Source organism: Bos indicus x Bos taurus, chromosome 2 (assembly GCF_003369695.1).
Source record: "Bos indicus x Bos taurus breed Angus x Brahman F1 hybrid chromosome 2, Bos_hybrid_MaternalHap_v2.0, whole genome shotgun sequence".
Classification (NCBI taxonomy): Eukaryota; Metazoa; Chordata; class Mammalia; order Artiodactyla; family Bovidae; genus Bos; species Bos indicus x Bos taurus.
In genome coordinates this window covers 95,926,257-95,939,343 of record NC_040077.1, presented here as the reverse complement: position 1 = coordinate 95,939,343, position 13,087 = coordinate 95,926,257, and the positions used below count along the sequence as shown (strand labels likewise).

The following is a 13,087-nucleotide window of genomic DNA, read 5'->3' as shown; positions in this document are numbered from 1 at the left end:
CTTGCCTGGAGAATTCCATGGACAGAGGAGCCTCTCGGGCTATAGTCCATGGGGTCACAAAGAGTTGGACATGACTGAGCAACTAACACTTTCATTAAGGTCTAAACACCAGTCAGGGAGCTCAGATAAACAGATATATATTCTCCCTCTGTATTTGTGGAGAATTGGTTCCAGGAACTTTCCCTCCCTCAAATACCAAAATCCACAGATGCTTAAGTCCTTTATATAAAATGGTACAATATTTCCATATAACCTACACACAGCCCTTCCATCTTCCCCCTGCCTCCTCCCGTATACTTTAAATCATGTCTGCTGCTGCTGCTAAGTCGCTTCAGTCGTGTCCGATTCTGTGTGACCCCAAAGATGGCAGCCCACCAGGCTCCCCCGTCTCTGGGATTCTCCAGGCAAGAACACGAGTGGGTTGCCATTTCCTTCTCCAATGCATGAAAGTGAAAAGTGAAAGTGAAGTTGCTCAGTCGTGTCCGACTCTTCGTGACCCCATGGACTGCAGCCTACCAGGCTCCTCCGTCCATGGGATTTTCCAGACAAGAGTACTGGAGTGGGGTGCCATTGGCTTCTCCGAAATCTAGATTACTTCTAATACCTAATACAAATCCTCAGTAAGGAGCTATTTTAAGTATAATGCAAATGGTTGGTGGTATGCAGCAAATTAAAGTTTTGTTCTTCGGAACTTTCTGATATTTTTTCCCCAAGTATTTCCAACCTGTGGTTGATTGAATCCACTGATCAGAACCTGTGGATACAGAGGACCTATTGTAAGTTGATTTAAAGTTGCCACTTCCCTGACAATATGGACAGATGCTTAGCAAACCTGAGAGAATGTAGTGTCAAAGTGAGTATGATGAGCATTGTTAGATTGGTACACATTAGGGCATTTGAGAGAATAGAAAATACAGCAGTTGAGCTGGATCCTGGTAGAAAAGCCACTGTGCCTTCCCCATACAGGTCTCCATAGTTGACACATCTTCCCAGTGCTTTCTCGTTGCTTATTCCCCAGCAGTAGAAAAGGGGCCTGTTAGGTGGCTAGAGAAATAGGTCATAATGCTTTAGTGGTTTAGTTTCAGAGCTCTTTAATTGGTCATGTTCAACAGAATGAGAGGCAGTAGAATTGTTCTATGCATAGATTTGGGAGCTAGACTGACAAGGGACTCAAATTCCAGCTCCATCCATCATGGGCTGCTTGATCCTAGACAGATTACTTAACCTTTTAGTACTCTCATCTTAGTACTTTCTCATCTGTGAAAGGGGGATAATGATAGTATTTATATTTTAGAGTTGAGAGGATCTGAATGATTAAACCAGGTTAAGGTAAGTATCAATAAAAGGAGGAAGCAGCCATTCAGGCATGGAATGGAAGAGAAAAAGACTAGTTTTCAAGTTTGGGTCTGTGTGAGAATCATTGGGGGTTCCTATTAGAAATGTAGATTTCCTGGCTTTGCTCCAGAAATTGAGATTTGTTTAGTCTAGGGTCCAGGAAGTGGGTCTTTTTGTTTTGTTTGCTTTTTAGTAGAATTATTTTAGGTTTACAGAGAAGTTGCAAAAATATATACATCTTGCCCTAATATTAACATATTATCATAGCACTTTTGTTAAACTGAAGTCAAGATTCTCATATTAACTAGACTTCATTTGGATCTCACCAGATTTTCCAGTTTCTTTATCTGTTCCAGGATTCTACTCATTTCTTACAGGCTTTCAGCCCATGAGGCAGATGGTCTGGGGACCACACCTTGTGAAATACTAGGACACGTAAAGGACCAAGCAAGGTCAAATTGCCCTATCCTCATGTTGGGAAGATGAATGCAATTTTGAAGCGGAATAAATTGGTGAGGGGAGGGGATGGGGTTGGATATAGAAGTTTGATTTTAAGAGTTGGGATGGAATTGCCTCCGTTGGATGAGGGGTTACTTTAAGAGTGAGGCATCTGTTCCTAACGCAAGTTAAAAGAAGTTGTGGGGTTTGGAACGTGGGGTTGCTGCTTAGCCTGAGGAGATGCATCTAGAATTGTGGGCAGGTCAGGGGACTGAGTGCAGCAAGTGGGGCACCAGCACCTTGAGGAGGGCCCACGTAGTTGATTAAAGGGGATCACAGGGACGAGTTGGCCTGTGAGCCACATAAATCCTGTATTTCCTGGAACCTGCTGCTAAGGCTTTGGAAATGGATCATAGTAGTAACCAGCATCAAGCACTGCCACATTGGGCACTAGCAGAAAGTCAGAGGGTGAAGCTGAGATGATCCTCTTGAGAGAGGCCAGTGGGAGGTGACCAAACACTGAATCTCTGCCTTTGGAAGAGTCAGTTCCCACAGTGAGGAAATACAGGGCCACTGTCTGGGGAGCTACAAGGTTGGAAATGAGAATGCTATGATGAAGGAATAGATGTTTTAAGAGAAAGAACAATCTGAGTAGACATGGACACATTCTTGAGGACCTTAGGTTCTGAGGCTGTCACTGGATTTTTCTAATATTCAAATTACTAGCTCCCTTCACACTTAGAATAATCACCTAACCTGGGCCTTTTTTAAAGAATGTTAACCACTTTTCATTTGACTCTGGATTCCTCTTAATTTCTATTTCACTTTCCTAGTTCTTTCTGCATCCTAGAGATCCTAAACCACAAACTGGTATTCTTAAAATTTGTTTCACATTAAGTAAATGTTCTCTCATCTGCCAAACCCATTTAAAATAGACTAGTGTAAACTGCCTCAGGAACCATACAGACTGCACCTGTGTACAAGCGACCAGACTGCTGAAGCGCTCCTGGATTTATATTTTCCTGGCAGTCAGGATGGCCAGGTTGCTAAGCTGACAGTTAAGATTTTAGGTGATCTAATCCTTGATAGATGCTAGGTATAATCTACAAATTCTGCATAGAAACTAGTACTTGCCTGAGAGAGGCTCTGCCAGCTGTCGAGTGCTTTACCAAGTAGCTCTGTACTCAAAGATGACAGCTTCTGGGTGAGGAAACAGTCCTAGTCACTTTACATGTGGTTAGAAGGCTTGTGTGATCAAAGAGTTCAGGTAACCTACATGCTGTAGGTAAACACTTCCAAAAACATTGTATAACCTAAAATATAGTGAATTATTTTCCAGTAAATACTGACTTCAGCACTTTAAAAAAAATCAAGTAATGGTATATTTTATAGAATGGGAAAACTAACAAATGAAACCAGCTGTTATAAAACCAGGATTTAGTAATGTTGAGTTTCAATAATGGGCATACAGGGTGCTTTAGGAGTAGACGTGGTAGAATAGGGTCATGACAGAATCTAATACAGGATGGAAAAAACGTCTCAGAAGCACTGGGCCCTAAGTGGTCTTAGGGTGAACCACGTGAGTTTAATGTAGAAAAATGACAGTTTCATTTAGTTCAAACATAGATTTGAAACCTTTTTGTCTTTTCCTTATAAAGTTCAGTTCACAGTATTCCAGTTAAAATTGCACTGTCAGTATATTCCAAAAACTAAAAATGAAAATAAATTTGAGTTGAGGTTTTCTTTTATAGTCTTAGTACTTTAGGGAATAAACCCTTCCTAGTATCTCAAAGCTACCCTATTGCCCCTAGGAACTAGTTTCCATACCCTGTAGTATTTGAGAACCTACTTTCAGTGGTTTAAATCTTTAAGTTTCCCCCATTTATCAAAATGGCTGTTATTGTCTCTAGAATTAACACTGAAAGAGCAATTTTTAGTGATTCTACTAACTTGTCTTGAAGCTACAGTCGTGTCCAAGCAATGTTCCCACCCCCACTTTTTTTTAACCTTTGACCACTCCAGGTATGTCAGCATTTCTACTTAGTAACTGGCATATTATTACACGGTACAAACTATCTTAGTGATTTGCAATAGTTTTTCTCTCCTTCTGCACTAATTCAGATCATTTCTCCTAATCAACAGCCTATCAAGAATAAAGTTAAAAGATCTGACCTTAAGTAGTGAATTAAGGTGGATGAAAACACAGCAATACTATCAGGAGTGATGGAATACTGCTCGAGGGCGGTGACTAGGGTCTTAAAGAAACCTTATGGTGATTTTGTATATTACATGGCTTGTTTAAAAGTCACCCTCTTTATAACAACCGCAAATCTACTTCCTCTTCTTCCATTTTCTTTCCTGTTCAATGGCTTTATATCCTCAAATAACTCATGTTCTGATTCAACAGTATTTCTTTAATTCCTTTCTTTCTGTGTTTTACCTTTTATCTTGCAAAGTGCTTTTTCCTTTTGGTACAATAACACACAATTCCAAAGTGCCATCTAATGCACTATGCCACGGAGCACTACAGCCAGTGATTTTAAGTGTACTAAATTATCTTCTGGTTGAAAAGAACATAAGCCAAAGAAATAAATGCCTGCCTCTTAACTAAAGGCAACGGTCAAAACAACTTTTGAATGGTCAGTCGGAAAATGCTTCAAGGCCTGACTATCAGAGCTGATTGAAAACATTTGAGCTAGGCAGAACCACAATGTTATATGAACAGTGAGAAGTTACACAGCAGCCATGTATTTTAATTAAAATAGAGTTTATTAGCTTTTCTTTTAATATAAACATGAGGAAGAAAAACCACGTAAGTTGTAGCATTCTTTTCAAAATAAAACTGCAATCAATACTTGAATCTCCAAGCTCCATAAACAATATTTTTTGAGGTGGTAGATTGTAATATTTTTATATCTATTATTTATCATTTATGTCTGTGTCCTTTAAAAATGATGGAACCTGTGGCATTCAATATAATGTGAAGCCTTGCTATAAAGAGAGAAAGTATTTCTGGCCCAGAAATGCTTTGTTGACAGGCAAAATTCCTAGGATTACATTTGAGAAGGTAGGAGGAGAAAGATTTTACATAGTTGAGAACACTTTTTTTTTTTAATGTTTCAAGTTTAGGTGACATCATTACCAATTTCCTAAAAGACTGATTACTGGACATCCCTGTCTTTTAATGGGCTTCCTGGTGGCTAAGTGGTACCCTGTGTTTTAAAAAGCCTGAGGTAAGGGTTCCTAAGATTTATCTTTCCTCAAATAACACAACACACCTACAGCCAGGTCAACACACAGGATAGAAAAGCTGTTTCATATCACTTACTTTCCTATCGCTGCTGCTGCTGCGTCACTTCAGTTTGTCCAACTCTGTGTGACCCCAGAGACGGCAGCCCACCAGTCTCCCCCGTCCCTGGGATTCTCCAGGCAAGAACACTGGAGTGGGTTGCCATTTCCTTCTCCAATGCATGAAAGTGAAAGGTGAAAGAGAAGTTGCTCAGTTGTGTCCGATTAGGGTCCAATTCCTTTCAATTTATTACAGGAGAATTAATGCTGTTGTTCATAATTCCTTTACCAAATCTAGAAAAAAGAAACTTCGGTGCTCAAGCAGATAAACAGCCCACGGAGGCAAAGGACTATTTTCAAAAGAGGCGCCAGGTCTATAAAGACACAAGATATCCTCCTGAAGTCTGTGTGCAATCTGAAGCTCTGATACTTGTAGAAGTATAAATGCTACAAACTTACAAAACATCACCTGAGAGTCCACTTGAATTTCTTCTAAATTCATTCAGTTTTGTAAATTTTAAACATTAAGCTCTTAATTTTACTTTTTTGTTTCAGCCCATTGTTTGCCATCTTCAAGAGGGGTTGAAACAAAAAATTAAAATTAAAAGCTTAACATCTAAGATTTATAAAATTAAATGAGTTTAGAAGAAATTCAAGTAAACTTTCAAGTGATGCTTTGTGTCTGTAGCATTTATACTTCTGCGGCAGTGTCCTGGAGTGTCCACACACACTGTATTAAAGCTTAAAATTGCACCAAGACTTTTGGGACACCTATTTCACTATCTGCTTATTCCTGGACTAACAGGTCGGCTGGAATTATGAAAATATCCTTTAATACAAGTATTTAACAAAGAGGAAAATCGTCAGAAAATGAGAAGCACCATTAGAGTTAACAAGAAACACAGCACGGACCCAATAGAAGTAGGTAACAACATACTTTCTCTGCTTATGATCCCAAACATGCTAATATGCTAATAAGTAGTGTTTGCAAAAAATTTGAATGACAAGTGTTATTCAGCAGCTTTTTGGTTTAAACTGATTGCCAAAAATGACTAGCAGCTTCAATGAAATAGTAGGGAGGAAGAATCCTTCAAAACCTAACAATGCTACAACAGTCTGTTCCTAAGTGGCTTTATGAGTTGTTAGGAGTCCCATGTTCGAATAGTAATACTGCATTGATTCTAAAGGAATATGCAGCAATATGGGCGAGAAAAATAGGAAAAAGTAAGTTATATAGTTAGTGTCTTTAAAGTCTAAAAATTTAAACTATTTAAAAAAACCTCACATAGTTCACAGTTATTGGCCTACATAGTAAGCAAATATCTGTGGGTGGGTGGGGAGCTTTTGGCTTTGGAGTGGTTTTTGTAACTCTGTTTACATTAAAAAGGACAGAAGAGTGTGTTGCATTTGACAAGTCCAGTTTTTTCCTATGACCATAATCCTTGCTGTCGTGAGTCTTGAATTCAGTGTCTTTCTGTTAGGTGAAAATACTAACTGCTGGTTTCTGAGCAGGAGAGGTGGTATTTCTCCAGTCCTTGTTACGAGGGGTTCATGGTGTTACAACCCCTCACCTCTCTCTGTTTATGAGAGGATGGCGTTGGAGCGCTGAATACCAATGAAATTATCAGCGCTGAAAGACCTTCTCACAGCAACTCTGCACAAGTCTTTGTATTTGTCTTCACACAATCTGGAGATGGCCTAAGAAAGTCAATCAGATAGAACATAGGTATATTTAGGGAAAAAAAAAAAGTTCCAACCTTAAAAAAAGAAAGCATCATTGATAAGCCACACATCTGCATTCATTTAGGTTCACAGTTACTGCTACTTTGGATAGCTCATATCTACACTGCTGATTCCCTAAGGTAATATCCTTGAAGGGCTATGATGAGATTGCTGGGGCAGGGGGGAACTTATTTAAAAACTGGGTTCCCAAAATAGGCCCCGTCTAACAGCAATATGATGTTACCTACATACTAGATCCTTAAACATAATGAACACACCTGAGCAAAATCAGTCTTTACCCAGCTATTCAACTTCTATTCAGTCTTCATTATTTACTACACACTCTAAGAAAATTTTAATGAGGTAGGTGTGTTAAAGGCAAGAGAGGTCTAATGATGAAGCACTACAAGGTGCTCATATGCATGTAAATTACCATGGAAAAACGTCTTATTCCAAAGTACCAAGATACCAGAAAAGTGTCAGTTTTATATGTATTCATTTCAGTTGTAAATTTTGCTGTATACCCACCAGAAATCACAAGCTACTTCAAATCACCACTACAAATTACTTCATCCCATGTATGTTACCATTTCCATTAAAAACCCATGTACTTTCTACATCCTGTTTCTGAACCCACATTGTAATTTCCAAGTACAGGTCTCGCAGGTTAGCAACCGATGCTTCTGGTCTAATAAACTCACGGGACACACACTGCAAGCTAAGACAGTTAAGAGTGGTAAGTAGATTATCAATGTACATATGATTTAAGGATACAATTATAAAGAAATTATGCCTGTATGGTTATATGTAAATGAAAGTTAAGTTGCTCAGTCATGTCAGACTCTTTGTGACCCCGTGGACTGTAGCCCACCAGGCTTCTCCGTCCATGGGATTCTCCAGGCAAGAATACTGGAGTGGGTTGCCATTTCCTTCTCTAGTTAAGTGTGGAAGTTCAAATGGAAAACCATTAAGAACAGATTAAATCTGATTTAAAATATTCTGAATTATGGTTCCAGAAGACAGAATATCTGTAATTTTTTAAAAAAAATAATGTGAGATCCCTAACCCATAAAAGACACAGGGAATAAGATGCCAACGGGTTAATAAGCTCTTCAAACTGTTAATTTAACAGCTTTTCATTTTCCTAGTCACTGCTTAGTGTAAGTTAGCCACAGATGTTGGCTTTGGTGGCTGACAGAAAACCCAGTGAGTGATTCCACAGTCTTACCTCTAGGTTCTGTGCTCTTTCTTTGCTAAGAGGAGCAAATAGAAAATTCAGGTTGTTGTCATCTGCTAAGGAGCGAAGGTCAAAGTAGTATTTGGCATAAACACTGGCGGGAACATTAATATTAAACTGAAGGAGCTCCAGAAAGTGCCTTTCCATCTCATTCCTGGGGGAGGAGGACAAGACAAAACCAACATAGGACAATTTTAGTCAACTGGGCTATCTTCAGAAACCCCATTCTGAGCCACTACAACAGCTCTAAATACTGTTTTGAAACAAATAATGGCTCCCCAGCTGGATTAATACACTAATGTTCCGACAAGGTACAGCTATTTGTGGTTCTTTCTGCGTCCTGGCACTTTGAGTTTGGGACAGGGGGGAGAGGTTATGGCCCTCTTATGCACCCGTGCTGCTGACTCGGGGGCTCATTCTTCAGAGTTCCATTAGTGCCGCCGTGCATTCATGCTCCACGCTCACTCACAAGGCCCCGCTATAGTCATCAGATGAAAGGAATGATGTATGCTGTTTATTAGCTCTGGAGAACTTGCAGACATTTTCACCGGGCCGATAACAGGAAGGGGCTTATTGAAGTAGAGACACGCCAACAAAAGGAGTAAGCACATCACCACGGCAACAAATGGAGCCATGGAGAGCCACTGCTATTATCTCTGAGGGGAGAAGACTCTTGAGGCAACAAGGATTCATCTCAGATAAATAAATAAATAAGCTACACTCGATGGGAAAGGGAATCCCCTCCCCCTGCCCCAGTACAGGGGACTGTGGCAAAGGGCAGAATGCAAGTTTCTGTTCCTCTTAACCCCAGTAGGATGAGAAGGTGTTCCTGGGACAGGATGGGATACACTTTTTAAGCTATGGGAGGCAGCAGGATTAAGGGTAGACGTCTGGGCTAGACTAAATGCATTGAGCATATGACCTCTGATGGAGCAGTTTCCCCTGTGCTCCATCCGCCCCTAGCTAAGACAGAAGGTGCACACACACACAGGGGGCGAATTCAATGAAGTGGGAAAGTAGGGTGCTGGGGGCAGGTCTTTGCTATGGGACCATACACAGTCATTTGCTTGTCTAATGTTTAAGTAAAGAAAATCAGAGTAAGTCTTACCACTTTCACAGCAATCACTTTAAAGAGTTAATTATATAAAAATGACAAATACCCAGACAAATGAGAGTGACTTATTTTTCAATATATTTGTTTCCTGGTTTTAAAGTGTTAATATTTTATCCATTGGATAAGTCATCAAATGCTTGATGTTCTCCTGTGTGGAGAGCACAGTGTGAGCAGAAATGAGGTTTCTCATTTGTTTAACTTTAAACCTAACTGAACCTACCTCCAAAATTAATTTCCTGTTCAAATGGCCATAAGTCTATAGAAATGTAAATCAGATAATGTTTTGATAATCAGCTAATCAGGACTTAATTTACTACAGGAATAAATGCACTTCACTATCCCTTTTATATTCTCTTCTCCTAATACATTTTAATTGTGTGGAAATACAGTACTTCATAGGATTAACATGTCTATTAACAGAGCTTTACTTACTGAAGAAAAAAGCATTAGGCCTACAGAATACGTATCTTCTGCATTTTTTTTTTTTTTTGGCTGTTGTTTTTTAAATGACTAGATGACTGAAGAGCATGCCATTTATAGGCGCAGCAAATTTTCTGAACAGCAGCTGCTCAGTTTAACTTATTCTTTTGAAGGGAAATATATTCAAACAAGATACATGGATGTTTGAAAACTTTTAAGGAAAAGCTGACAGATGCCAATTTTTCAATTTAGACTCAAAATGAGACCATTACAAACAGCAGGGGGATGAGACAAATGTGACTTGAACACTTGGTTGTAATGCTTTCCAGTTTCCAAAGATCGTAAACAAAAGCAGCCTATTACAAACACAGCTCCTGGTGATTCTGTTTTACACAGAAAAGTGCTGTTTGCAATTAGCTTCTTCCTGTAGCTAGACACTGCCATCAGTGCTACTGGGCTCACATCTATGAACACCCACACACTTCCCTGCATGTTCTCTGATGCTCTAATTGGACCCAGAGCCCCCATCAGCTTAGTTGTAGGTTCTGAGAAAATTTTAGCTGCCATCATGGCAGGCCTGGTGTTTATGATTACACATTTCCCTTCCTTCAAGGAACCAGTTTAGAGATGGATGATAGTGGTGCTCGATGTCACTTTCGTTTCTACAACTTCCAAAAGTACTTGTACTCATCTCGAATTATCTGCCATAACACTACGGTGGCTACCAGCAACATCACCATGACACTTTTTACCACCAAAGTGGACATTTTCACCAAAAGTCACTTTGACAGCTACCAACAATCACTGGTCCCTTCTCTTAGTCACAAGCTTCTTTGCTTCAGTGTAAATATGCACTTTGGTAATTCTGAATTGAGAGTCAGGGGCAAAGGTAACAAAAACAAACTCTTGCCACTGCCTGCCGTGACCTTGATCGTCCTCTGCTGTTCACTATAATAAAGAGGTACACCTTTACGTTTTCCTAAATGCCACCCACAAGGACATTTTCGCTGTCAAGTGAGCACTTCTAGAGTCTTCTGCAAATACCTCTCTGGTTCCTGCTGCCTCCCACCTTCGGGGCCTTCCCCTCAGCCAGACTGGAAGCCTGATGTTTCATGCCCATGTGAGCATGCCATCTGTGAGGAACCCCCCAAGTTAACTCAAGGCCCCATCAAGTGCTGCTGTGGTTGCTGAGTGCTCCGGGTGAGGCCCCAGTGACACTTCCTGGGCTACCTGAACAAAGGAGTTTCCTAACTCAGCAGACCTCTATTTCTAAACATGGGGAACACTCCTAACAGCGGAGGAGAGAGAACACAGAGATCTGAAACCTGTGTGGTTATCTGTACATCATGGTTTCTGTAACAATAGAACCTTAGATACAACCTCAGATTACAAAAGAAGAAAAGACCTGCAAAAACAAACGTACAACGTGTGACTCAAGTTGAAGTTATAACCTCTCAGTAGTCTGGAGGTGCTAAGACCTCAGCAGTGACCACTTAACTTCCAAGGCCAGACATGTGCCTCTTAAAAACGGACTGGACCGGTAGACAGCTTTAAGAAAGACGTGAAATTATTTACTGCATCATGTTGTTCTGGTAGTGAGCTTGTAAAATGTTTGGCAAAAACCATCAAAAAGTAATTTCAATTTATCAAGCAGAATATTACAATAACACACCAAGATTTAACTAATTAATGATGGGAAATACAAATGGTTATACTACAGCTAGACAAGAGTCTAATTTTATATTTATACCTAACTCAGCTCTCTGCACAATGTAACCTTTCTTAAAATGTAACATTTCTTAAGATGTAAACTTTATGGGAGCAAATGAGGTATTGGAAAATGGTTAGACAGTTCACCGTAACCTTACAAACTCACATGTCCTCAACTGTAATGTCCTTGAGGATCTGGCAGTAGTCCACATTCCAAACAGCCTGATCGTCCCAAACCTTGGAGGCAAGAAGAATGGCTCCCAAAACAATTCTTTTCCAGTTAGTGGGGCAAATGTCGATCTCAGCATAAGTTAAAAGCCTTTCTAAGTAAACCTGCAAAAGTAGAGGACTGATCTTTGATTTTAGTTCAGTTTAAGGGCTGTGATAAGATTTATTAGGAATGATAGATTTCATCTGTTTTAACATGTCTTTTATTCTTTGGTTCTACAGAGACTTTTGCTCGGCCAGCCAAGGCCAAAGGCCAGGTCACAGTTGTAAGGCAGGTATTTCTGTTAGTCCGGTATTTCTACTCTGCCCATGTGAATTTCCAACCCAATTTTGGTCGCAGGAATGAAAGGACATCTCAGCAAAGGGCATTCTAAAGACAGGCATTGTGTTATTACTTTCCCACTTGCAAAAGGCAGCACATATAGCCCAGCATCAATTCAACCGTTCAGTAAATGCTTGAGCGCCTACCGTGCGCAATGTACCTACCATACTGGTGGTGGGTACGTGGCAATTTTACATAAAGCTTGAGTATGTAAAACTCTGGTAAGACTGAGCAGTTCTTTATCTTCTCTTCAGAGGATGAACTTGAAGATGATAACTGGTGGTCAAGAGAGCCTCCCAGTGGCTGCTGTGTGGCACAGCAGGACAGGCAGTACAAAGCAGCTTTACATTACCACATTTAGTGCCTTTTTAAGGAAGACTCATGCATACAAAGAGCATTTTTTTTCATATCCCCCATTTTTCACATCTCCATTATTTCATAATTCGTCTTACATATTCTGCAACTTAGTCAATTTGTTTGGTTCTGAGGTGGTTAAGAGCTGCCAGTGTCTGAATCCCTGGGGCTCCTCTAAATCTGCCAGGTAGTTTGTGGGATGACTTCATGGCTTCTTTTATGTGTGTCAAATGGCTATTCGATAAAGAACCGGACCAAGTTAACAGCTGAGTAAAGTTTAAAGACAGTTGTTGGTGATGGTGTTACCTCTGCAGAAGAGAATATATGCCATTTGACAAAAAGAAAAACGTCCAGTTTTTATCAGAGTATGTTATCAGATTGACAGCTCAAATCTGCCAAAGCTCTCCAAACTCAACTGTTTCAAACACAGTTACTGAGATTATATACCCTTAGTGAAATTCTGCCCCTGTTCCCCAGAGAACTCAGCATGCTCCAGTATTAAGAACGAATCTCCCTACAGGGTCCACCTCTCTACTTTATGGCACTAATAGAGGCAGTTCAACCTTAGGGGCAATCCCTCAGTTTCCTCTCACCTTTACTAAAGGCAAACTTGGTCTCATTTATACCACTTGCCCTCCCGTCTCAGTGGAAGTGACATCTTTCTTTTTCCTGAAGCTAACTCTTCTATGAACGCAGTCAGTCCCATTTCTCATTTCTGCAGAACACTGTTCCCACAATTCATCTCTTCTTGAACAACCCCCTCTCTGTCAGAGATTTTCTCCAATGTTCTCTTACATATTCTCAGCCCATCCCCTCACCACCCCTTAGAACACTTCCCTCAGGAAATGTCCTGAGGCTGGCTCCTCATGACCCATCCTCTCCTCATCCAACTTTAGTCTGCCCCTGGCCACCACTGCTC

At 40.3% G+C, this 13,087-nt stretch overlaps 1 protein-coding gene across 2 annotated transcripts in view; it reads right to left on the bottom strand.

Annotated features, from left to right (window-relative positions):
• Nucleotides 1–4,519: 4,519 nt before the first annotated feature.
• CCNYL1 (cyclin Y like 1) overlaps nt 4,520–13,087 on the bottom strand; it is a 36,936-nt gene continuing 28,368 nt past the window's right edge. For both annotated transcript variants that reach the window (XM_027565765.1, XM_027565756.1), the window contains 3 exons: nt 11,431–11,597; nt 8,012–8,174; nt 4,520–6,759 (listed from right to left, as the gene is read on the bottom strand). In XM_027565765.1, coding sequence (XP_027421566.1) covers nt 6,643–6,759; nt 8,012–8,174; nt 11,431–11,597 — 447 coding nt within the window. In that variant the 3' untranslated portion in view covers nt 4,520–6,642. The remainder of the gene's footprint in view (nt 6,760–8,011; nt 8,175–11,430; nt 11,598–13,087) is intronic.